Source organism: Callorhinus ursinus, unplaced genomic scaffold, assembly GCF_003265705.2.
Source record: "Callorhinus ursinus isolate GAN/ISIS: 27379988/994484 unplaced genomic scaffold, GSC_fseal_2.0 scaffold19, whole genome shotgun sequence".
Taxonomy (NCBI): domain Eukaryota; kingdom Metazoa; phylum Chordata; class Mammalia; order Carnivora; family Otariidae; genus Callorhinus; species Callorhinus ursinus.
Window position 1 is genome coordinate 13919173 of NW_027397081.1, and position 25731 is coordinate 13944903.

The 25731-nt window shown below is 54.9% G+C and overlaps 2 protein-coding genes across 5 annotated transcripts in view; one reads left to right on the forward strand and one right to left on the reverse strand.

Annotated features, from left to right (window-relative positions):
• PCSK7 (proprotein convertase subtilisin/kexin type 7) lies at positions 1 to 25547 on the reverse strand. 2 transcript variants are annotated; one of them, XM_025893556.2, is made up of 17 exons: positions 25019 to 25547; positions 23348 to 23467; positions 22393 to 22872; positions 21599 to 21733; positions 20835 to 21000; positions 19574 to 19664; positions 18722 to 18776; positions 18100 to 18238; positions 17167 to 17267; positions 14394 to 14561; positions 13578 to 13685; positions 13036 to 13138; positions 3620 to 3776; positions 2964 to 3058; positions 2058 to 2151; positions 1721 to 1838; positions 1 to 1420 (listed from the first exon to the last, which is right to left on the reverse strand). In XM_025893556.2, exons 3-17 carry the CDS (start codon positions 22858 to 22860, stop codon positions 1055 to 1057), a joined length of 2364 nt encoding a protein of 787 aa, XP_025749341.1. In that variant the 5' UTR covers positions 22861 to 22872; positions 23348 to 23467; positions 25019 to 25547; the 3' UTR covers positions 1 to 1054. The 2 variants fall into 2 exon arrangements, with proteins under 2 accessions (XP_025749341.1, XP_073759889.1); XM_073903788.1 differs by having other exon boundaries at positions 18085 to 18238.
• RNF214 (ring finger protein 214) overlaps positions 24600 to 25731 on the forward strand; it is a 55893-nt gene continuing 54761 nt past the window's right edge. Inside the window, exon 1 of one of the 3 annotated variants that reach the window (XM_073903789.1) lies at positions 24600 to 24759. The gene's annotated coding sequence lies outside the window, so the exon portion shown is untranslated. Of the gene's footprint in view, positions 24760 to 25546; position 25731 lie in introns of those variants that run through there. The other 2 variants (XM_025893559.2, XM_025893557.2) reach the window with 2 other exon arrangements.

Below are 25731 nucleotides of genomic sequence, written 5' to 3' on the forward strand. Positions count from 1 at the left end.
GCGTGGAAGGTTTTTATTTTGGAAAAGCTGTGCAGAAAAACATTCAACCAAATGTTGCTGTGAAAAGAGAAACCCAAATCTTAAGCGTTAAAAAAAAAAATTTTTTTAGATCAACCAACTAGCTCAGAAGAGGGGAGGAGGCCCAGGCCGGGAGGAGTCCCAGCCGGTCAGGCAGACGGCTGGCCTCCAGCGGGTAAGGCCATTTCCCTGAGCGCTTTGCAGAGGAAGACACGGTGGTCACAGGGCTGGAGTGGCAGTGGCTGACCCCTGTCATAGTCCTGCTGCAGACCCACCTAGTGAAGCCGTGCAGGCCCCGGGGAGCCGCGCCCATCCGCGGCTTTGCCAGGAGCATCGTACCGATCCTTCAGGATGGAGGGTGGGGGGCGATGGTGAAGGAGTCAGGGGTGTGTTCACGGTTGGCTTCTGATCAGGGCTCAGGGAGGCAGCTGCTCTCAGGGCGGGTGTGCTAGGCTGAGGGCTAACTGCCGTACCAGTAGGTCTGAGGTTCCAGGCGGAGGCAGAAACGGGAGGGAGGGAGAGGAAAAGCCTGCAGTTTCTAGGTCCTGGGTCATTAACAGGACAGGCGAATATCCACGGGCTCTTCCCAGCCTTCACCCCGAGCCCTCTTCCCGAGGGACCCTGGTGACGTTTCTGTGGAAAGGCTCTTCTGGCCATAGCAGGCCCTGCCCCCCCCTGTCCCCATGACCCACATCACCAGCTTGCCCAGGAGAAATGAGGAGGCAGGCCTGCCCAATTGTGGAGGGGGGGGCGAGCCCTTGTCCAAGACCTTCTCACCAGAAGCTCCTGTTCAGTCGGAGGAAGATCCAGTGGCGTGGCCACACTATTCTCCGGCACGATTCCTCTGTCACGGCGTATTAAGGCCTTCGCCCTTCCTGAGCGTAGTCAGAGGGTGCTCTTTCGGCCTGTGGATTCCTGATGTTAGCATCAGGGCTGCCTTCTCCCCAGAGCTCCCGGGACTTCGGAGCAGCCTTCCAGGCTTCCCCGGCTTTGGGAAGGAAGAACCTATCCCATGTCGAGCCTGTTGGGCCTTGCGTCAGCAAATCTGCTCCTCTTTCCCCTGCAACAGGTCTGGGGCTAGGTAATGATGAGGGCAGTTCAGGGTACTCCTGTCCTGGGACAGGCCCCAGGCCCCTCGATCCAGCAGGTCTGGGGCAAGGAGATCAGAGGTGGTGGGAGGGCCCTCACTTTCTGTCTCCACTCCATCCGGATCCTTGCTGCTGTAAAGTGGCGCCGATTCTAGTTCTGTCCCCTCCTCCCTGGCTTTTTGGCTTCGCTGGGGCCAGTGGCAGGGTCCATTCCTACAAACTCGGTGAGAAGCCACATTCCTCTGGCTCAGGTATATTTCCAGCATGTAGTAAAGGGTCCAGAAGATGGTAAAACTGCCCACCAGCACCAGAGTCTGGGGAAAAGTCAAGCACCCAAGTTAGGGATGGTTTCCCAAAGCCTGTGGCTTTTCTCAAACCAGAACAATGAGCTCAGAAAGTCTGTCACCTTCCAGGGACTGCCTCTCCCACCCCAAAGCACTTGCCTCCCCCACCCAAGGAGCGCCCTCTCAGAGCTAGCTAGTCGAGTGGGGACCCGGCCAGCTCCTCTGAACCCCCCACTTCTCAAGTCACCTGGAGTACCCCAGCAAGGACTAAATCCCCCAGGACACTCCTGCCCGCCCACCCGCCTGGAGCTGGAGGCTGGGCCCTCACACCTTGAGGGTGTTAGGGGTGATGGTGTAACCGTCCTCCTCAGGGATTTTCAGCCCCGGAGGGCAGGGCAGAGTGAAGCCATCATGCAGGTATTTTCCACTCATGGCACTTTCTAACAGCCTGTGGAGAACAAGAGATGAGGACGCCCTCCTGAGCTTGGTTCCCCGACTCCTTCCCCTCACGGTTCTCCCACCTCACAGCTGGAGAGGGAGGATGCCTCACAGCCAGAAGGGGCGGGCGTGCTGCAGGCTCCCAGGGAGGTGGAGCTCCCTACGTGGCCTCTTCGGGCCCCGGGAGCTGCCCCCACCCCCAGCCCCCGCACCTGCGCCTGGCACCCACCTCTGCCTGTCCCTGATGTCCACTGGACTCCACACAGAGCCGTAGAGGGTCAGCTGCCACTGCCGGAGGGTCCCAGCCCGGAGCAGCTCGTCTCCTAGAGCAGCAAGCGGGTTAGTCCATGAGCCCTGCCCCTCCGCAGCCATGCAAACAGCCCCGCCCGCCCCGCCACCTGGGGGCACTCGACCTCAGGCTCTGTCTGCCACGGTAGTGGTCTGGGTCCCGCGGCCCAGGGGTTCTGCAGATGTGCCTCGCGGGGGGCGGGGGGGGGCCCTCAGGGATGGAGACGGGGAGGCTGAAAGGTGGACTCTGAAGCGAAGACTTTCTGCCTTTCTCTCTTTCATATTTTAGGGTTTCAGCTGGGATTTTGCTTGGAAAAAAAAAATGTCCTTCTACTAAATTAAAGAAAGGTTTGAAAACCAGCAGTCTAGTGAATACCTAACTTGGCTGGAAGCCAGGAGAGTTGGGTTCGGTTTCCAGTCTCTTCACTGGAATATTGTATGACCTTGAACCAGTCACTTCAGACCTCTGGGTGGGCCTCAGTTTAAAAAAAAAAAAAAACAACAAAAAACAGAAAACAAAAACAAAAAATGGTGAAAATTAGTCCTGCCCTTACCTGCCTACCAGGGCTGGTCGAAGGATGGTTATATGTGAAAGGACTTGAAATGTGGTTTCAACAAGGAATTTTTGTTGCTATCCTGAGGAAAAATGGATCAGTCACTTCTCCAAGGAATATGAAAGGTAGTATCAATGAACAATTTTAGATTTCAGTGCCCATATTTTAGATGGGATGTATTTCTTGGCATCTACCCTGTCGGTCCAATGGCAACCCTATGTCTCCTCCATGGGATGGTTTCTGCGGGGATTCTGAGCTCCAGAGGGACCAGACGGGAGGGCAGGCAGGCTTACCTACATCCCTGATCACGAGTCTGTAAGTCCCCTTCGCTCTTTCCCCCCAGCACCGCACAGTGGAGAAGGTCCAATCATTGAAGCCATTGGGATCTCTGGGGGAGAAGAAAAGAGTAGAAAACCCAGAAGGCGTAGGGCAGGAAACTGACCGTTTGCCCACGAACATGATTTCCTAACTGTAGTAGCCATCAAAACATAGCCGTTGTGGCCTGAGCTACAGCCACTGGGGAGCGTGCTACGAGGGGTCCCCAAGCGCTGGCCCTTCCCCGGGCATCCCATGAGATGAAGGACTCGTGTCAGCATGGCCTACTGGGAAAAGCAAATGTGGAGAGAGCACAGGCCGGGGAGCTCGAGAGATCTAGGCTTAGTGTTACTTCCTCAGGCACTTACTAGCTCTGTGACTTGTTTCCTCTTTTGTAAAAGGAGGGTCAAGTCTCCTCTGCAACGTTCTTGTAAGGGTTAGAGAAAGTAAAGTGCAGTGCTTAGCACGCTGTAAGGGACTTCTACAAAGCAGCGAGGAAATGGCTTCCCGCCGCCCCGGCCAGCCAGTGCCAGGACAGCTGAGGATGCGCCGGCGCCCACTTTCCCTCTATCCTTTCCTCGCAAAGGCCCTCGTTGCCCAAAAAAGCTCAGAAGGCACGGGCAGGCATACGTACGAGTCCATGCTGCGGGGGGCGCCGATAAGGGACATCATGCCACTGGGGCAAAACAGTTTCAGTTCCAAGCTGCCGCGTCGTGGATGAGTGATGGAGACGGTCACTGCCACATGCTCTAGCGTCTTCAGCCCCGACATCTCCAGGTCCGTCCTGCTGACTGTGGGGGGTCAGGCTGGGCAGCTGGGAAACCAGCCCCGTCGACACTTACGCCCTCACTTCATCCCAACACACACGAAGGCACATACTCACTGAACCACACACACACCCCTAACGCAGCCCTAACTGGGACCCAGTGCACGCGAGTAAACGGGATGTCGTGGCTGCTTTCAAGGGGCTGACAGGCTCGCTTAGAGTCTCACTGGAAAGATCACGTATTCAAGACACAATGTAAGAACCAAACAGAGCAGCTTCCACCATCATTCATTCAAAAAAAGAGTTTACTGAGTACCTCCTACATTTCAGGCACTGTACTAGATGCTGGGGAAAGAAAGGTAAGTGGGACACGACCTCTGCCTTCTGCCTGCAAGTGGAGAATCAGAGGGTGTGAGGAGTACATAACTGGTGCTAGAACAGACAGGGTATAGGCACAGGGCAGGGAGAGCGGCGCAGAAGGAGCTGAACGCAGGCCAGGAGAGCGCTGGTCGGCAGCGGCGTGCTCCAGGAGCGGAGACAGTCCACGTGTGGCTGGGGAACGAACGCGTTTCATACAGAAGGCAGTACAAACTTCTAAAAAACTACTCAAGTGAATACACTTGGAGGAAATGATGCTGAATGAAAAGAAGCCCACCTCACAAGGACACACAGAGCGTGACTTCCATTGTGTAATACTCATGAACGACACAAGCGTGGAGACGGATGCCAAATGAGTGGCTGTCAGGCACGCGGGATGGGGCCGAGGGCGTGGGCACGGACGGCCGCAGACGTGTGACACGATGGAGTCTAGGGAGGCTGGGGTGTTCTGGATCTTGGCTGTAGCGGTGGATACACGAGGCTACACGTGTGGTAAACCACAGGGAGCCCCGCCCCCACCCGGAGACACACACACACACACACACACACACACACACACACACACACTTGTACAAATAGGAGTGTGTGTCTGGCCGGTGAGATCTGAATATGCTTTATGGACCATAGCAATGTTCTTGTACTGGTTTTGGTACTGGACTGGAATTGTTTCAGACATTCACATGGGGAGAAGGGTGAATGAAACTCCCCTGAGCGCTGCTTTGCAGTTCCCTGCGAATCTACAGTTATTTCAAAACAAAGTTTAAGAAAAACACAAACGACTGAAGGGCAAGGCTCAATTGGGGAATATTAAAAAATTAGGTGGCAAGGAGAAACGATTCTTTCTAAAGCACTTCCTCCATGGATCCATTCCGACAGGCGAGGCGGAGACCAGCACCCCCACCTTCCAGGGAGAGCACGCACAGCGAGGATGGAAGAGGAAGAGCAAAGGCAAGAGTCTGTGACACCACCTTCTGTCCCTCCCAGGCCCCGTGCCCGCTGGCCTCCTGCTCAGCCCCCCTCCGCTGCGCTTACCACCGAAACGCACTGGCCCCCACTCGGCGCTCAGGTGCTCAAGGGGCTGCTGTCCCGCTTTGTCGTGACCTCATACTGTCCACCTCCTGGGTCCACCCCACGGCCGCACCCACTTCCACGACCACACCCGGGGCCTTGTCCATATTCGGGACTGCCTCACTTCCGGTTTAGAAACTCTCATTGTGGGTTTCATCAGATAAGCAATGCAAATTAACTGACGGCCAATCAGGAGAGTAGCTGAGCAAAAAATGACAACAGAGAAGCTCCCCCAGTTCTTGATAACATGTTGGGAAATAACGATCTAGACCTCTCTCTGGGCACAGATGTGTGCACCAGTGAATGGCCTTTCATTCCAACTGGCAAGTCTTCAAAGCCAATGTCCCACCTTCTCTGAAAACAAGGACATCCCGTCTCTCCGCGTTCCCCACTCCCTTCTTGATCCCTTCCTTCATTTCCTTGCATGCCATCCAGCTCCTCTTTTCCTAGCGTCTAAGATCCAGCAGCTCAGCTCTCCAACACCCTCTTGTTTACTCTCCCAGGCTCCTTTGTTTTCTTTTCCTTTCCCAGTAACTGCTTGGCAAGAGTCCAACACCGGACCAGCCCCATCAGCCATCTTCTTGGCTGGATCTTCCTATTTATGTCTTTCCTACCACAGATGAAAAACAAAAACAAATAAACCCTTTCTCAATTCTTCACTTTCTTCTGCCCACCGGTGTGAAGAATGTGGGCTCTGGAGCCCTCCAGACTGGGTTCAAATCCCAGTCAGCCCTGTCCTAGCTCGGAGAATTGATTCCTTATCTAGAAAACTTGGATAGTAACAGCACCTACTTCGTAGGGTTGATAGGACGATTATATTAGTTCGTGCACATGAAGTACTTAGCACAGTACCCAGTATTAAGACCATGTAAGTATCAGATATTACGACTTTTCCTTTACTGGTGAACTTCTTGGAAAAGATGTCCACGTTCACTCTCTCTACTTCTCACCCTCCCATTCATTCTTAACATTTTTTTCCTGTCAAGACAGTCTACATGGTTTTAAAAGTAAAAGAACAATTTCCTACCCCATTCCTCACCGTCTTCGTGAGCCACTCCCCAGGAGCAAACACTTCTTACTGCTTTTGGTTGTTTCCTTCTGGGATCTACCTCCATGTTTCCAAATAATAGGCATGTGTGACTACTTCATGGTTTATCCGTTTTAGACATTATTTATCGACTTCTAGTTACAGCAGATGAGGATTTAACCCCACACCCAGCCCTTCTTCCTACCCTGCCCTCCCCTCCATCCTCTCAAAATAATTACATCACCATTTTTAGTTAATCTTTTGTTTCCTTACTATGACCCTGTAAATATCATATGGAATTTAGCCAAGTAGTATATAATGATTATATTTCATTTTCTGAACGATTTGCTGATGTCCCCTCTGGCGTTAATAATTGCCCTGTTTCTTGGTTAATTTGTTACAACTCGTGTCCCCCATATTACTCATTCTTCCCAAACTGCAGAACCTCTCTGAATACTATTTCTTTAAATGAACAAACAGATCAGAAGCTCCCTCAGTGCCACCTTCCCCCGAGACTCCGTCTCTGGCTCCCTGTCTCCCGTTCCTACCCGCTGCCCTGCCGCTGGGTTGGGGCGCTCCTCTCCTGCCTTGGGCTCTGTCTCCTCTCTGTCCGCGCTCCCTCTTCCTCCCCCATCCTCTCCTTCCCTTGGTTTATCCTTCCTTGTAGAACAGCTGCCTCTCCCAGCAGTTTCAGACAGTGTCTGAAAGTACCTTATTCTACCTTCCCATATATCCCTCCCCATACTTATCCCATATCCCAGGATACTCAGTTCGGCTGCGTCTTAGCGACTGAAAACAATCACCCTCGGGATTTGGAGGTTTTTTGTTTTTTTTTTCCAAATGGCTAGTGATCCCTGTTAGCCTGAAAAAAATTTATTTTTCCAGGGCGCCTGGGTGGCTCAGATGGTTAAGCGTCTGCCTTCGGCTCAGGTCGTGATCCCAGGGTCCTGGCATCGAGCCCCGCATCGGGCTCCCTGCTCCGCGGGAAGCCTGCTTCTCCCTCTCCCTCTCCCCCTGCTTGTGTTCCCTCTCTCGCTGTGTCTCTCTCTGTCAAATAAATAAATAAAATATTAAAAAAAAAATTTTTCCCCCAATTGCCAGTGATCCCTATTAGCTCAGAGCCAGCTGGAAGCTCTAAGCATGGGTGGAGTTTTATACTGGTAGGCTTCCCTAAAGTTAGTGGGCCGGGCACCTGACTGGTTCATGGAGGAGCCCTCCATATCCGTATCTCCAAGTCTTTCGATGAGGGTTCCTTCCATTGCTCCAGAAAGGAGCCACCAATCTCCTGGCTGCCAGGGCCTTGGGATCTGGGCAGCTGGCTTGGAGGGGAGGGTCCCCCTCTCCCAGGACACTCCCTGTCCCTGGAGAATAAACTTCCCAACTCCTGCTGGCATAGGGAAGGGACATCACCTGGCTGCCAAGGATGGGAGAAGGTGCCCTGGCATCTACCTTTTCACCGATCCCTACTTTCCACCTCATACCTCATCTCTGTCTCCTGGAGCACATGAGACTTCCAAGTCCTGAGCCCACTGGCACTGTGTGGCATGAAGGGGCTTGTTTCTTAGTATCATCCTTGCAGGCATTTGGTATGCAATTTTCTCAGCCCTGCTCACTTCTCCATTCATTTTTCATCTTCCAAAAATGTGAAGAAATCTCTCATCTGCTGAGGTCTCTCTCCCATTCTCTGTGTCCTTGTGCTTACACCATTTTTATTCCTTTATTCTTATTTTGGTGAGGTTTTGGGAGAAAGAGGAAATAAAAGAACATAACAATTTGCCAACTTCAACCAGAAATCTTCTCCTGCCTCCATGAATTATTCAACTAGGTACGACGGAGCTTTTGCCCCTGTGAGTACCCGGGCACGGTTCTCGCGGGCACCAGGGGCCTGTGCGGCAAACCCAGGGCTGCCCCTGCTGTCCCTGTGTCCCTGCCCCTCTCCCTGAGACGGCCCCAAGTCCCCACGATACCCCCCTCCCGACTTCCTCCTACCCCCACCCCCACCGGCCCACCTCACCCCTCCTGTTTCCCTTCGGCAGCATCTCTCCCTGGCCCACACCTTTCATGTCGTCTGTATCCCAGGTCCTTTTCTCCTTTGCCAGCCCACCAACCCTGGGGACCTCACTCTTCCCCAGGCCTTTTCTTCCCTTTTTACGCTGGTGACCGCCAAATCATTGCCACCAGCCTAGACCTTTGAACTTATTTCATCAACCACTTTCTGGATATAACCTTTAGATGTTGTCCCAGGAAGCTGCAAACAGCAGAGCCAAATTCCAGGCCTTGGTCCTTCATACTCCCCAGCCCTTGCCCAGATCTGTTCTTTGGCCTGGGTTTTCATCTCATTTGATGACAGTACTAACTAGACAGTTGCTCAAGCTCAAAAACTTACAAATCTTTTTATATATTAAAAAATATAAATGCTCGTATAAATATATTTATATATATTCATATATGTACCTTCTTTCTATAGAAAATTCCAGGCATACATAAAAAATAGAACAGATGTTCTCAACACCTAACTCCGATAATTATCAATATGTGGCCAATCTTGTTTCATCAATGGTCCCCACTTCTTCCCCTTCCCAGAGTGGTGTGAAGGCACCCCAGGCACCCTGTTATCTTATCAGCGGAGACTGAGTCTATAGCTCGAAAAGACAAGGGACCGCTCTCCTTCACCCTTCCCTACCAGCGATTGGTGACAACTTATCTCGCAGGCTCCCCACACACAGACTTTCCAGGTCAGGTCCCCGCAGTTCTGTCTGGCCTTGCCCCTCACACCCCTGCCCCAGACATACCACACGACTCGAGGCTCCCCGAAGCTCTGTCGACTCTGCATGTGTGGCCCCTGCTGTCTGGATGTCCCTCTCCTCCCTTCTTCCCCCAGCTCAGGTCAGTCCCTGGCTTCTCCGAGAGCCCTCCTGTCTTCCCTGGGTGGGAGCCATCTCTTGACACCCGTGTCAACTCTACGGCGGATGGGCTGCCTCCCGCCTACCACACTGTGAGCTCCGGAGGGCAGGAATCCTGTCTTATCTTATCTCTGAATCCCCAGAACTTAATACAGTGCCTGGAATGAGGTGGGTCTCGCATTAGCAGAAGGAATGAGTGAATCAATCGAGAGACATTTCGGAGAAATACGCGAGAGACTCCATTGCAGGGGAATGGACAGGGGAAGACCCCCCCAGGTCTTCCTGGGGGAAGCAAAGGATACAGACGGGCTGACAACTCCAGAGCTTCAGGCGTGTGAGTCTAGGGAATGGCAATGGCTCTGACGGAAAATGGGAGAAACCTGGAAAGCAAGCTGGCTTCTGAAGGGTGACAATGACATCTGAAATGTTGTATATGTGACGGGCCGTGTGTTGGCGGGGTATACCCAACAGCGCACGGTGACGTAGGCGTAGAAGGCTGCAGGGGGACGCTGGTGGCACGCTTGGAGGAGAGCATCAACGTGGCAGACGAGAGGCTCACAGAGAGTTAATGCCATGTTCCAGAACATTATGGAAGCGAAAGGAATCCAAAAGGAGGCCTGCGAGAGCCCATCTGTGTTAGGATGTGTGAGGGGGTATGCTACATGCCCTTCTTATTGGTGCGGACAGAGACTTAGGCGGCCGTGCATATGCGGACGCTAGAACCAAGTGAGTTACCACATTAAATGGAAGGAATACTCAGAAGAGTGCTTGGTTCATAAAAAGCATTCAAGTCATTTTGATGATGATCATCTTATTATTCTTATTTGGCCTTTGGTAAGTCAGGGTCTTTTTCGACTCTCACCCCTTGGCCAGAAGGTCCTGGGGCTTCCTTTGCCCGTGATGTTGTGGAAGCTACGACAATCTCTATCCCTCCCACTGGGGAGGGATCAGAGGAAGAGACTGCGAGCTACGAATCACTCGTGGAGACGTGGTAGCTGAAGTCGTGAGAACTGCTGCACAGCGGAGGGGGACCCTCGAGGGAGAAGAGAGAACCAGGGCGGAGTCTGAAGAGGCACTCCTGGTCTGGGAGTGGTGACCGAGCCCACAGAGGCCATGAGGACCTCTGTGGAGAAGCTAGGAGAGGGCTCCGGAGCGGGGGAGGGCGTGGAGGCTGCTGCCAGGGCCCCATGAATAGGGTCTGAGCCGCAGAAAGGTCGAGAAGGATGAACTCTGAACTAGGCCCTGGGCCTGACCAGGGAAGGTGGCACTGTGAGCGATGAGCCGAGTCTTCAGTGGTAGAGAGAGGGGGTGATAACAGTAAGCAGTGGCTTTAGTTCATTCACTTTTAAGAGTTCGGGGTTAAAGGCCGCCAGGGACTTTCAGTTGTTCCCCGGGAGGTGAACCGAGGAGGCAGAAGGAAGAGTCAGTGGAGAGGGAGAGGCTGGGTGACGGGGGAGGTGAGGGAGAAGGAACAGGACCCTTGCCTACGCAGAGGCTCAGCCAGTTACACTCAGGCTACAGTTAGGACGAAAGGGCAAGCACAAGGGGTTTCAGGGAATTTCCTGAATACCTGCGGACTCTCTTGTGTTTTAGACACTCGTCCCAAACCCCATTGTCCCTCCTACCCTCTGGTGGAGATTTCAGACTCAGAGTCAGATCTAAAGGAACCAAGGGGCCCCCATCCCCGTTTCGCCCTCATCCTCTGTCTGGCTCCAGCACTGCACTGCCCAGTCCGGCAGCCACAGGCCAGGCGTGGTTCTTTATTCAAATTTAAATATAATGCAATTAGAACTTAACTCCTCACGGGCGCCTGGGTGGCTCAGTTGGTTAAGCGACTGCCTTCGGCTCAGGTCATGATCCTGGAGTCCCGGGATCGAGTCCCACATTGGGCTCCCTGCTCAGCGGGGAGCCTGCTTCTCCCTCTGACCCTCTTCCCTCTCGTGCTCTCTGGCTCTCATTCTCTCTCTCTCAAATAAATAAATAAAATCTTTAAAAAAAAAAAAAAAAAGAACTTAACTCCTCACTCACACTAGCCACATTTTAAGTGTTGAATAGCCTCACGCGGCCAGTGGTCTCTGAATTGAGCAGCACAGATAGAGAACATTTCCATCGCTGTGGAAAGTTCTGTGGGACACCATTGCTCTAGAGTCTTAGCAGTACTGCACCCCCTCTGTTCTCTCAGCAACGTTCAGCTCCCTGCACCTGACAAAAAGTTCACTTTGGGCCCTCAGGCACCGATTCACCCAGGTCTTGGGAGAAGAGACCAAAGCTTGGTCACAGGGGCATATCTGTATTAACTAGACTCCCTTCAGCCTCCAAGCGTGCCCACAAGCTTGTACTTTCCGTCCTGTCTGCTTGGGGGCTAACTGGAGTCCCAACAGAGGGGAAGTCACCTTTGCTGAGCTCAGAAACTCACAGCCGTCCTGCCTGCTGCCCTCCACACTAGAAAACTCTGGGTCTTTGCCTTCCTTTGCTTCACCCTCTCTTCCCACTACCCCATTTCCCACTCTCCTCGGCGCAGGACAACGTGTCCTTGCTTTTGTGCTTCCCAGTGACAAACCAGCGGTTGCCAGGAAGGTCTGTCACACATGCTGGGGCAGTATTCCCTGGTCAGTGAGAAGCAGAGGATAATGAGGCTGGAAAGGCCCCCAACCCTCTTCTAAGTCAACTCCCGTTTGACAAGTGCGCCTATGCATTACTTTGTTACTGAAAGGACAGAGGGGGAGTCCTGGGTGAGAGGTCCCATTAAAAGGCACGCCATCTCCAAGACCCGTCAGTGCAAAGCCCGGGGGTTCCGACGGAACTGCATTCCCAGGAATGTTCCTGCACTTCTCTGCCTTGGCTGATGCCCCTTCCAAGATAGTATTCCTTTTACGGAAAACGCGATGAGCCGGGCCCATGGATTTCCTTCCACGTAGAGGGAAGCTGGGCAAGTGCTGGCCATGGTTAGGGAGAGAGACGACAGAACCCTTCTCAAGGAGACCTCCACCCGAGGGAAGCTGTCCTTGCCCCTCCCTTCTAGGCTCCCTTCTTTGGCCATTCCTCCTCTTGTTCTTGCTCTGGTTTGCTCACTTTCTAGGAGCCAACTGGGGTAAGTGAGCATGGAGTTCTAATTTGGGCCCCAAACATGGCATACTTCAATCTTCACAAAAAATAAGCAAATAACTCCGCCTGGCAAAATTCTTCAAGGGAAAAAAAGAAAAGAAAAGAAAAATCCCCCTCAGTGCTGGGAGTAGGGAAACTCTCACACGGGAACTCGGGGGAACCTGCTACAGAGGCACAAGCATCCTGATCCAGCCTCCCTCTTCCCTGGGAAGGGGTCCAGCCTCAGTGCTCGGCACAAACCCCATCCCTGACCCGCAGGACTTCACACAACCCCACTGACCCTGGGCGTGGTGGAGGCGGGGGTGGAGAACAGACGACTGCCCCCCAGGGAGACGTCCGCCTGCTCCTCTCCCGCCCTGAAACACCCCACCCGACTTCTGTATCACACAAGCCGGAGAGTCAAAGGAAGGGATTCATTTACTTCATCCAAAGGCCACTGGGCTGAAGAGGATTGCCCAGCAAGTTCCTGGCATGGGAGTCAAACAGCGTAGTTCAAGTCCTGCCTCGTCTGCTCAAGTCCCAGGGCCACTCCTCCCCCCTCCTGCCCTTTTAACCAGTTGCTCAGCAGCTCCTTCCACTACTAGTAACTCAGGAGAAAGGTCTTATTTAAGCAGCCAGGGGGCCAGCCAAGTCAGAAGCAGCAACATGTCCTAAAATGGTCAAAGAAAACTCCACAGGTCTGGCTGGAGCTCAGCTCCTAAAGGAAGGGGGTAGAATCGGGCAGGGACTAGGAGTCTGACTTCCCGGGCACCCCGCCCCAAACCTCAGGCCCAAGATTAACCCCCTTTCTGCTGGCTACTTACCATTCCACAGGACCTCCAGCGAGTGGGGGGACAGCGGGATAGCCTTGTTCTCTTTTAACACAGGGCTGACATAGGAAGCTAAGTAAGGGACAGAGGTCCAGATCTATTAAAGGAAAGGGGTGGTGGTGAATGAACAAGACGGACCACACACACTCATCCACTCGATCCTTAGGGCCCGGCTGTTCTCATCTTTCCTCCCCTCATCACCTCCTTTCACTCCCGAGGCTCCTGCTGACAACCAGGAGTGCTCCCTACGGCACCGAAACACAGAACCAGAGCGAGTGGCTGGATCCAGGGTGCAGGAGGAGCACCAGAGCACCCTGAGAGCCCCAAGCTACACTCTCTACCAACAGTTCAGAAACTTCAGTGAGAATGTTGAGCCTGCTTCTCCACTTGAAAAATGGGTATCAGCTGGCATGAGGGTAAACGAAATGAAGAACATTTATTAGGTACCTATGACGTGCCAGGCAAGGTTTTAGGCATTTGGCCCCCTCCCTCGGTCACTCCATGCAGGGGTCCCTGCCCTGCCAACACCCGTTCACCTTGGCCGCGTTAACGAGTCTCCAGGCATTGAGCAGGCCAAATCCGTGCTGGTGGCTGTGGCTGAAGCCGGCCTCGTTGGTGACCCAATCGGCACGGCGGTCCTCGTACTGAGGGAACAGAGGTCCTGCTTAGTCTCTCGGATTCCCAAGTACACGTGACCCTCGGACAAGTTCAAGGGGCGCTAACCCCCTCCCCTCCCACAGTGTAAAATCCATGTGTAACTTTTAACTCCCCAAACCTTAACTACTAATAGCCTACTGCTGACCAGAAGCTTTCCTGAGAACAGAAATAGTTGATAAACACAAATTTTGTATGTTATATCTATTATATATTGTATTCTTACAGTAAAGTCAGCTGGCGAAAAGAAAATGTTACTAAGAAAATCTTAAGGAAAAGAAAATACATTTACAGCAGATCCACACATGTCGTTCAAGGGTCAACTCTAAGGTCAACCACGTAACTCTGGCTTCCTTGCTGGCCCTGCTGGCTGACCCGGGCCAGACTCTCCCACTTAGGCCACGAGGAATGGGTTCCCCAAGGAGAGCTGGGACGAAAGGTCAAAGCCCCATGATGTCACCAGCCCCCGGAGTAAGGGAGCCCAGCGTACTCCTCTAAAGGTGAAATGGCTCAGGCAGAACAGGCAAGAGTGAGTTTAGGCCTGCGATCTTGATGGGGTGCCCACACCTGTTCTGTACGTGGGCAACTCTGAAAAGCATCTGGCACCTCACTTTCGGGTGAGTCTGAAGCCCCCCTGCTCCCTGCAAGTCCACGGAAGCAGAAGCAGTGGGGGGTGGGGAAGGCTGCTAGGGTCTCACCTGGGTGGCTGTGAAGACAATGATGTGCTGGACATCACGCCACGTGAGGCAGGGCCGCACCTGCAGCATCAGGGCTATCATGCCCGCCGCCAGGGGCGCTGCGGCGGAGGTCCCTGTGTGACCCTCGGTGCAGCCTGTGCCCTTCTGAAGGTCCCAGTCAGTGGTCACCTGGGAAGTGGATGGGGGGGGCAGGGCAGGGTCAGACACGGAGTTCCCAGGTGCTGTGCAGAGGCAGGTGGGGAACGGGCGCTCAGAGTAAGCCTCTCAGGTGGGCCCTTCCTTTGTGAGAGCTGAATCTCTGACCAGAGGGAGGCCCACTAGCGGGTCAGGACAAAGGAGATCCTTAATCCTTCGAGGCCCCACCCGACAAGCTCTGGAGAATTGAGAAAAGATGAATAAAGACTAAAGAGCTACTTAGGAGGGTCTGGTTGTGGGCAGAAAGGAGATGGAGCTGTGGGAGACGCCTTATGTGCAGAGGACAGTTTTCCTGATTCCTGCTCCTCTGTAACGGTTTCCCAAATTCCCCACCCCGACCCTCCCAGCCCCGCAGCCATGCTAGACAGAGGAAGTGGCCGGGGAAGCTCCCGGGTCCCAGCTGGAGCTGGGACAACAGTGACGGCACCATTCAAGGAAATCCAACTTGGCAGCTCGGCGACAGGGGCTGGAGTGACATCAGTGGGAACAAAGGGAGTGTGTTCCCAGGGAGAGGGAACTGTGTCCTTGCCCACCCCGTGAGCTCAGCATGGGCTTCATGTCTACACGGCCTGCCCGCCCTGGCCCAAACTGCCTCACCGCTCTGGGCCTGGTGCCTCAGTGTGGTTCCCATGAGCCCCCCTTCTCTACCTGTGGTTCGGAGGTGGGAGGCGACAGTGGGGGTGGGGGCGGGGAAGGAGAGTTACCTCAAGGGGAGAGATGGCCTCAGGTTCTCTTTATCAACCCTGGAGCCACAAAGGGTTTGCCTAAATCTGCTCCATGATGTGGCTCTTTGGATCTAGGACATGGTGCCAATGTTAAGACTAGAGAATTTTTTTCTTCCAGGCTTCTCTTTGGGTCAGATACCAGGGTGCTAACTTCTGCCAAGAACTGCCCTTTCTCCATTGTACTCACTGCTTCCCTCCCAGCTATTACAGCAGTTGCCAAGAGATGTAATCTTCACTCCGGCACCGTGCACTCCCAGAAGAAAAAGGAAAAAACCCTCTAAGTTGTAGTGTCTCAACGAGACTAGGAAGGCTGGTCTGTGCCAGGGAGCAGATGGGGTTTTTTTCCTGTTAAGGAAACAGCGTCATGGGGACAGTCTCGTGTGTGGCTGTGAGGGCTGTGAACATGCCAACGGCGGGAGGAGCCCCGGGCAGCCCTAGGAAAGTCCAGGGGAGCGCCCCAGGCACCCCGCGGGGGGACAGCACATGCTCATGCCCTGCCCTCAGGAAGACCGCTGCCCCACAGAGCTGGTTACTGAAGAGACACTGGCAACAGGCGGTTTCCAAGGCAAGGACATCCAAAAGTTGGGAGCTTGGCTAAACAAACTCTCTTTTCATTTCTGGACCAGTCACAGTTCAGATGGAAGGTGGAAGGTAGGGGTAGGGTAGGAGGGGGAGGGGAATTAGAACAGCCAGGCACTGCTGAGCATGAGTCACAGCCATGCCTAGGGGAGGCCTTCCTGGTGAGTGGGTTCCCCAGTTTCTGCCAGGGCACCAAGAGCATAGTTTGCTCCTGCTCTTCCTCCTTACCCAGACTTGGCGGGGGGGGGGGGGGGGGGGGAAACGGCAGCGGTGCCCTTGAACCTGACCCCTGACTGCTGGGCAAAGCCCCTCTGACGTGTTTCCTTTAGCCCACTCCCTTTTTCCTTCTCCCTGGGTTGGGGAGGCTGAGGGCTACAGGCCCAGGGCCTTGGAACCGTGTGTTGGCCAGAAGTCACTTATTGGCAAACGGAATATCAGTTTTGGAGAATGAATGTGACCCAGCAGGAAGACAAAGCGGTCTGATTCCCAATGGCCCCAGAGAGACGTCCATACCTAGGCCACTGGAGAAGGACAACCCCAGGCTCCAGCCCAGCTTTTCCCTGGAGCTCCTATCCCCATATCACTCTCTTCGGGTCAGCAGGGACCGGCAGGGAGCTCTGGGGTCCCAAGCCAGAGACCTGGCCTCAGCCTGGTGGGATGGAGCTAAGCCAGCTGGGTGTGGGCATCAGACCCTGAATTCTTTAAAAGTTTCCCCAGCGTGAGAAGCTCCACTCCCCTGCTCCGATCCCTTGTTAGATATGGCTCCAATTCTAGCTCCAAGGAAAGAACTGTTTCTTAGGCTGACAGACGCATTTCCCAGACTCCTTTTCCCGCCCATTCCATGAAGACAACCACTGGCTTTACTCCCGATGGGGAACGTGACCAGAACTCACAGTATTTACGTAAGGGCTGAAGAGCAACGGAATGAAGATTTTTTTCCTAAGCCCACAGGAATCAGCCAAAGCCCAAATTCTACCAAAGGAAGACATTTCAAAAGAGTTCTTTAATCAACGTGATGCGTACTAGTCCCTATAACAAAACATGCATTTGTAAGTTAAAATGTTAAACGTAAAAACCATGTGCAGGTTTGTTTAGGGTCCTCAGCTCTGATTTCCCAACAGTGGCATACCCTCTGAGACCCAGATCTGCTAGGGAAGGGGGAGGAATTGGAGGGGTGGGCCGGGGAAGCATGGACCCAGAGAAATATGGCTGTGCTGCCTGAGAGATGTCTTGTGGGACAGGGGCAGGAAGTGCAGGGCCCAGGAGGCACTCACGATGCTCCGGAGCATCTTGTCCCCACCACTGAAGGTGACCGCCAGCATGGAGGCACACTCCTCGGCATAGAAAGGCATCCGTCCTTCCTCGTCCACAGCGCCTGGGAACAGAGTAGGGGAAATGAGAGCTAGGGGCCTGATGATATCAGAGTTGTCATCTGGAAGGCTGTCCTGAGTTTAAAAAATGATCTCTGTGGCCCAAATGCCTCAGCAGGCACACACTCCTCACCTGAACAGGCAACCTCAAATGGCAGAGGGGATTCTGGGCCCTAATACCATCCTTTCAGTAGGCTCCACATAACACTGGGGGAGTTCCACTCAATAGCTCCTCATCTGTTCACACATTCATCTTCCTCTATATTTATTCACTTATTAATGATCTACTGTGGGTCCCACACTGTGAGAGGCACTGGGGCCACACGGAGAAGGCCACAGTCTTGATCTCAAGGAGCCGAAAGTCAGGAAGGAAGTAGGGTAAGTAAACACAACCGGGGCAGCAGATGCTGTGGTGGGGGGCACAGGTGCGAGGCATTTGATTCAGACTAGTGGGCGTCAGGGAGGGCTTCAAGCAGGAGGCAAGTGGCCTGTGGGAAGAGAGGCTGGAGTGGAGGCCTGCCAGATGATGGGCTGAAAGTGTTCCCAGGGTATGGTGACATCGAAGGAAGTCTCCGAGATGCTCCGAGGCAGGGCTAGTCCCTCCTTAACTATGACCGTGAAGAGAAGATCGTGCTCAGTCGGACAGCATGGAAGCCAGGGCACCCCCAAAATACACAACCCTCCCCCCTCCCCACTGAGGGGCACACACAGCCGCGAAGACGTAAGCCCTCTACCACACAACCCCTTCCCCACTGAGCCCCACGCACACCAACACAGAGCCCCGCACCACGGAGCGGCTCACACATGCTCTCGTGCACACACCCGCCAGGCCGCTACCTATGGTGACGGTGTAGATGGAGTTGGCGTAGCCGTCATAGTTGCAGTTGTCGTTGTGCTGGCCCCCGTTGCCGCTGGCCACCACAAAGATGCTCCCAAAGCCCCGGCGGCCAGCAATCACCCCATGTTGCAAGGCAGCCTGAGGATCAAAAAGGTCCTGCGTCAGCTGAGGAACTCAAAGACCTCCACCGTCCATACCAGTAGCCTCCTCCCCTTCTAGAAAGGAAAGGGGAAAAAGCCCAAAGGCACTGGGGCAACGGGGAGAGAGATTTAAAGGTGGAAACAAGAAGGGGAGTGAGCTGTGAGTTGAGCAAGTGTTTGATGTGAGTACGCTGCTTATCAGATCCGCTGGGGCCAGTGATACGGGGGGCGGAGGCGGGGCACAAAATCACAGGGGAACAACTCAAGGCATTGTTCCATTTCTCTAAGAACTGGTGTCCCCCATGCTCCCCCACCTCCAGGTTAGGAGGACTCGTCCAAAAGGAGGTGGTGGGGCTGGATGCCATGAGTCTGGCACCACAAACGGGGGTAGGGTGGGAAAGGGAGTGACTTGCAGTAGTAGTTCTAGGACCTGAATGAAGGGGGTGTCCCAGGTCTTGCAATCTTCATGCAGTTTAGTTACCTTTCCAAGCTGATGGGGGCCATCCACTGTCTTCCCATCATCATCAGGTCCCCAGCTGTTGAGAAATACACAGAGGGAAGAGCCAGAGCCCCACTATGGTGGCCCAGCCAGGCCTCCCAGTCCCAACTGACCACCCCCCTGCCTGGGCTCTTCCTGTCCTCCCGAGCATTCCAGTTCAGGCCCCCCATGATTAAGGGACACAGGGTGCAAAGATCCAGCCCTCACTCCATAGTGGAAAACAGAAGTATGTGACAAGATTCTTTGTTTCCTTAGAAACGTTCCCAGTTTAGGACTACTTTCACCTGCCCCTAAAAATCCTTTCTCAGGTCCTAGGGAGCAGGAAACAATACATATTGGTAGAGAGGGACAGGAGGCCACCCATCTCCTGATCTAGGGATCTCAGACTAGGCTTGATGGCAGAGAATCCACAAAGGAAGTACTCCATCTGTGTAAGTTTCTGGGTAAGAGAAATGTATACTGTGGATGATGTCATGCACTTAAGGGGGGTGCTGGTTGATGTGCCATCGGTGCCGCTCCCCAACCATCACCAGAACCCGAAGCTGCAGGTGCATTCATGTGTGTAGGGTGGCGGGAACCGGTGCTGGGCATTCAGCTGGGCTGTGGTGGGGGAGGAGCCCTTCTGAGCTCATGAAACAGGTGAACACGGGGCAGACCAGCACACTTCTCACGTGGGAACCGGATGACTGGGGTGACGTGGGGCGTACGACTGAGAACCCAGCAGCCGGGGGTCTGGAGAGAAGAGAGTGACGGACTTCCGGGTTGAAGCTGGGAGGACCCCGGTCGGCGCCTGTCGCCCTGCTGCCGGAGGCTTTGTGCCCGGCTCTGCCGTACCTGCAGCTGTAGATGTCGTTGATCTGGTAGTGCTTGTTGAACGCCACGGCCTCCATGCTGTCCGTGAGGGGCCCGTCCAGTACCCGGATACCTAGGCGGGGAGGGCCCCATCAGCTCCTTGACCACGCGGGTCCCCCCGGTGGGGAGCTGAGTGCTGGCAAGCCACACGTGGAGACTTACTTTTCCCCTCTGAGCGCTCTGGTACCTTTGAGGTTTTATACCATGTGTATGTACCAGAATGGTTTTTTTTTTTCCTTCTTTTTTTAACAGAATGCTAAATCTTGGATTTTAAGGATCATGCGGGCTGGTGGGAAGAGGCCTGGGCTAGAATGTAGGTAGCCAAGTTTCCCTTCTTTGCACCCTTAATCACATAGAGCCCCGGTGCGGTGCTTGACACATAGAAGGTGTCCAAAAAATGTTACTCATTACCATTACTGCTCCATGGATGCCTAATTTCACCGTCTAAAATGGGGTGGGTCACATCCTGGTGGCCACGTAGGGACAAACGGAGCTTTCAGAAGGGACTTGGGCCCTGAAGTTTCTCGCTCACTCTGGAGCTCATTTATGGAGAGGGTTGCTGCCCTCTGCTGGAGAGGAAGAGGAATGCAGCCAATCCATTCCGTTTGCAGGTTCCAAGCACTTATGAGCAGTTGGGGAGGGCTTCCCCCATTCAGGCCCTTCACGTTCTCCGTTGGTGGACAAAGACTGAGAGAAAGAGCTTAGAACAGGCTCCAGTGGGGGCCTGAAAGCAGGGAGTGCAGACAGCAACCATCAGAAGGGCTGGGAGCTGGAGAGCTGGGAGATGGGAGGGGCGTCTCCACAGACAGACCGGAACAAGGAAGAAAGGCGGGTAAAAGGGTACTTGGGAAATTATGAAAATACAAGTATAACCTAGGTAAGGAAAAGGAGTTATTGTTACAGTGAGTTGGGTCATTTGATGGGATGTAACCACGATCAGAAAAAGGGGGGAAGTGACTGAGTGGTTGGGGCTTGAGGCCTCTGTTCCACATCAAGGCCATTCCCCCTTTTATCTATTTTATATAATAGGGTTGGCGGCTAACGACAAGTTTGAAACACCACTGCCCTGAACAAAATCAATGAACTGATACGTCCAACAGACACCTATTACAAGCTTACCCTTTGCCCGATGCCAGGTGTGTTGAGAGTACGATCAACACTGTTCAGCGCTCAGCGGAGGGGCAGGCAGGGCGCGAAGACCATCCCCACGGGAGAAGCCCACCGAGGCTAGAGTGGAAGGTACCTGCTATGCGGCTCCCGTACGCCACTCCGACCGCACAGAAGCTGTTGTTGGGCACTGCGGCAATCTCTCCCGCACACCTCGTGCCATGGTGGTTGCCATTCTCCACATCCGGGTGTGGCATAGGGTCAGGGTCATTGGAGTTGAGGTCATAGCTGCCCTCAGGGCTCTGAAACATTGCGGGGGACATGTGGTAATTCACAGGTTTTAACGGGTTAGGTCCTGGAGTTGAGGGGGAGAGGAGACCTGGGGGAACCTGGGACTTTGGGGCTCCCAGCCAGCGCAACAGGCCCATCTCTCTCTCAGGCTGCAGACATGAGAACAGGACACAGGGGGCAAAACAGAGAAGTGCCACAGGCCTCAGCAAACTTCTCTCTTGTCCATTATAGAAGCAGGTCCAGGAGACGGCTCCGTGGCTTGGGAAGCCCAGGATAAAAGAGATTTAGAGCCACCTAAAGACCAGGCTTTGGAAGAGGAAGGTGCTCAGAACTCATGGGGAGAGGGAAGTTGCCTCCAGGGGCCACTCCTTACTGCCCAGGGCAGGGAGCAGCAACCGGAACCCGGAAGCGCCACCTGGAGTCCTCTCCCCAGTCTTAACTACCAGACTGGAATGCTGGCTGGGGGAGAGGGGAGGTCGAAGAACACCATCCCACCTCCCAGGCCCTTTTGGGTGGCCCGGGGACCTTTAAGAAAGGGGGCCAGACTGGGGCCGTATCAAGAAGGGGGTAAGACGCGGGAATCGGAGGGGGCGTCCCAGGGCCACTCACGTAGTTGGGTGCGATGTCCTGGATGGTGTGCTCCACTCCGTCATCCACCACCACCACGGTCACCCCTCGCCCTGTGACATTGCGTTCCCACACACCTGTCACGTTGATGTCCCTGCCAGGGCTCCGCCGGTTATTCTGTAGGAGACACGGGGTCAAGAGCCATTTCCAGAGCCTTGGGAGCCGAGTAACACATGACACAGCTCACAGACAGATAAGTCAGAGCTAGCTCGGCCACCATCAAAGGGCCGGGCAGTGGCTGTAGACCGACAGGTCTAGGTAGGGACAGAGGGACAAGGGAGGGCTTTGCCACCACCTCGCTCTCCAGGAAGACCTGGCATCATTCACGGGTGATAAAAGTGAAATGGTGGCAAGGACAAGGGTTGGAGGATACAATTATTAGGCCGTCTGATGTATATCCTGTGAACATTACATAACATCATGTGGTACCAAGTGCTCACCAAGTGTCAGGCACACATCTATGAGTTCACTCCTCCTAGCCAGAACGCCACCAGGTACATACTGTTACGATCTCCACGGAAGTGACGGAGCTGGATCCGAGCCCGGGCAGCCTTGCCCCAGCACCCACCCCCTAACTTCTGCAGTCCACTGGCTCTCCAGAAGCCAGCACAGGGGGGAAGGTGGAGCCCGAGGGCAAAACACGCCACTGAAGCCAACAGAAATGTGTCCTCAGGAGAAGGATGGGGGCCACAGGAGAGGAATACAAAAGCCCTCTAGAGAACAGAGCACCCCAGACTTCTCCGCCTGGGAGCTGAAGGCGGCAGGACCGGGCTTACCAGGTGCCACTGCTGCGGGTACTTGGGGTCATTGAAGTGGACGCTGCGCTTGGCCCGCTTGAGCAGCCTCTGCTCCGAGTGCCAGTGCACAGCTTCGTGCCCAGCTAACACAGTCTCCGCCCGCCGCCGGACAGCCTCCGCCGGCCACTCCCGCTGCTGCCCGGCCGGCTGGACGAGGAGGTAGTACCCCTGGAGCTCCCCGATGCGCCCAGCGTTCAGTAGCCCTGCTGCCCGGGCCAGGGCATCTGCCTTCTGCTCCAGGGTCTCTTCCGGCCCCTCGCCTTCCAAGCTGTCCAGGTGCACGGCCCAGCTTAACCCCCCTGGGCCCTGCGCTCTGGGCCCATCTGTCCCTGCCAGGCCCATGACCCAGGGAACCAGCAAGAAGAGCCCGGCCAACTCCAGCCAGAGGCAGGCGGGGACACCCAGGGGGGCATCCAAGTGTGGCACTCTCTGCCTCCCCTTCGGCATCAGAGCAGTAGGCTGCAGACAAACAGAAAGGACATCAGAGACCCCTGTGGGGAATCTGCAGGGACACCGAGCCACCCACGTATGACTCCTAGAAACCCCCAATCCACTCCGTTTACATTTTTAAACACTTGATCCTCTCTTTTTATTCACATTTATTCCTGAGCAACAGGGATAAGCCCGCCGGTGGGGTGTGGGCCGGTACTAACTCCAGTGGATACGTCCACGGCAGGATGGCAATCACCATCTCACCAGATAATCAGGCAGGATGTCCAACTGCTAACAGGCACCATGTTGCTCTTTGCCACTGTTGCTCTGAAAAGGGCTCAAAAGTCCTATTGCTGTTCAGTAGGTTACTGGCAGAATCATGACTGTTCTTTAGAAGAGATCTTCCTCCCTTATTTAGAGCGGACATCAATCTTCCCCCCAGCTGACATCTCAGCCCAGTTGTCCTCGGGGCCGAATCTCCACAAGGGCACCCCAGTCCTACCTGGACTCTGTGTGAGGCTGAGCTCCTGGTCTGGCTAACCACCTCACGCTCATTTTGTGCAAATGGAGAAAAGGCATCACTTCCACTGAGGAATGTTGGCTCTGAGCACAGACTGCAGACCTGTGGGTCCCAAGAAAAGAAAAAATAAAAGAAGAAATGGTGTCGTCCCAAACCCAGTGGAGCCAGCAGAGGCTAGCCATGACCTGTGACCAAGGGAAGTGGCCAATGATGAAGCGTCATTTCCAGGGATCTCAAGTGGGTTGCAGACTGGCAGAGAAACCCTGCTTCTTATCCTAACCATCATGCCACCCTCTTTTCTGTGTTCCCCAGAGGCCCAGAAGAGGGCTTGAACTGTTGCCCAGACACCCTCCATGAGAAGCAGATAGTCCTATTTCCTAGAAGTCGAGGTGGAGCTAACTTCCTGATTTCTGTATCTCTGACAGATGCCAGGGAAGTAAGAGTAGGTAGGAAGCAGAGGAAATGGTGAAAACCCAAGAATGCAAACGAAATTGAACAGGCCTAAAAAGCAAGTGGGCAAGCGGGAAGGAAGAAATGATCGGAGAGTTGGAAAGTAGCACTAAACTTGGCTCTCCTTAGGCATGAGCTCGGCTGGGTAGCTTGCAAGTGAGGGCTCAGGCTCTAAACTGGGACTGGCACCCATGGTTTGATTTCAGAAGGGCCAGATTTAGAACTGGTGGGCAACTGTGGTTCCAAGGACAGGTGAGGTGGCAGCAGAACGTGTGTGTACCTATTGGCAACCGGGCTCCTTTAGAGTCATCTGCTCTGCGCTTGTGTCACCCCGAGGCAAGGCTTTGTACCCACACACACCCAAAGGGATCCAACTTAAAACGTGATAGAAAAATAGGTCTTTTACTGAAGTCTCCTTGGAAAGGGAGAAGAGAACTTAGGTCACCTGACTCTTCCCTCCAAAAAACCGCATTCCACATCTCCTTAGACTCCCGGGGAAAACTCCCTCTCAAATTCCTCCCCACCCTCCAGCAGCCTCCACGGTCCCAACATACTCAGATGCCTTTCCCAGACCTCACTAAGTAAAACAACATCTTGCGAGACAGCCAGATAATGCCCCACCTAGGCAATCCCCTTCAAGTCCCCTAGATCCCATTACATTTCCGGAAGAGAAGAGAGACGAGACCACCACTTCCTCCTCTCCCTCTGGCAGAGCAGGACCGTCTCCCATTCCTTTCCCAGCTTTCTGGGAAAGGAACCTTAAATACTCTCTGAAAGCAGATCACAACCTCACCCAACTGCTGTCCGTATCTTTACGGCTCTTAGGTGCCAAGGGAGAAAAGAAAGAATATGGGCAGCCCTGAGTCCTGGGAAGAGCCTGTCCCAGGAGACTGCCCTCCTCGAAGCCTCTACACCAGGTTCCTAGAAACCAGGTTGCGTCCCAGGTCAGTTTCATTGATTTACCTCTCCCCGGCCTCGACTGGCCCGTGCACTGTGTCCCTCCTCGCAGAGGGACCCCTACTACCCTGGGATCCGTGACCCCAGTGTGCCGTCTCCCGGGGCTCCCCCACGCCGGGGCTGAGGGCGCCCTCTGTGCGGCCCCCTAGTCCTTAGGGGCCCGCGCCCCGGGCCCCCGGCCCCCCCACCCTAGCTCTGGGCCACTCGGACTTCCCCTGCCCGGCCCCCACCGAGTTCCCAACTCACCGGCCCGGCCGCAGCTGCCGCCGCCGCCTCCCTGCGGAAACTCGCGGCTTCCCGGGAGCCCGGGGAGCCAGTGACAGTAGCATCACTTCCGCCCGGCGGCGCAGCCAATCAGCGGCGGGGCCCCGGCCCGGATAAGCGGCCCGGAGCAATCCGCGCTAGGGGGCCGCCCGCTCCGGGCATCCTCCGCCGGGAGAGGGGCGTGAGGGCGTGCTGGGCTCCGCTCGCCTGGCCCCACCGCCCCGAGTTGTCAGGGGGTCCTCAACTGGCTTCCTGCCCGGAGGGACGGTCTTGCCCTTCATGGCGTCCTCTGGAAAGGGCGTCTCGGTTGCGACCTTTTAAAAACACCTCGTTCCTCTTCTCTCTCTGATCGCCATGGCCCCGACTCTCCCTGGGACCTTCCCAGAGGGGCTCCTCCCTCCGCCGGGTCTCCTTCCTTCTCTCCGTCGCCTCCCTCTTCCACCCCGCATCCCCGGGAGGGTCCACTCGTACGTTAGGGGGCTACCGCGGAGTCCGCGGCTCCCCCACGGTGCCTGCTCTGGCCGCCAGAGGGCGCCGTCGGGGGCGGCGAGGTGCCGCCGCGGCCGCTCCTCTCCCGGCCGAGCCTCGCCCGCTCCTCTCGCGCCGCCGGAAGTGGGAGGTGCCGCGCGCGGGCCGGCGCTCGACCCCTCCCCCCGAGGCTCGGCCGCCCCCTCCCCCCGCTCCGCCCGCTCAGG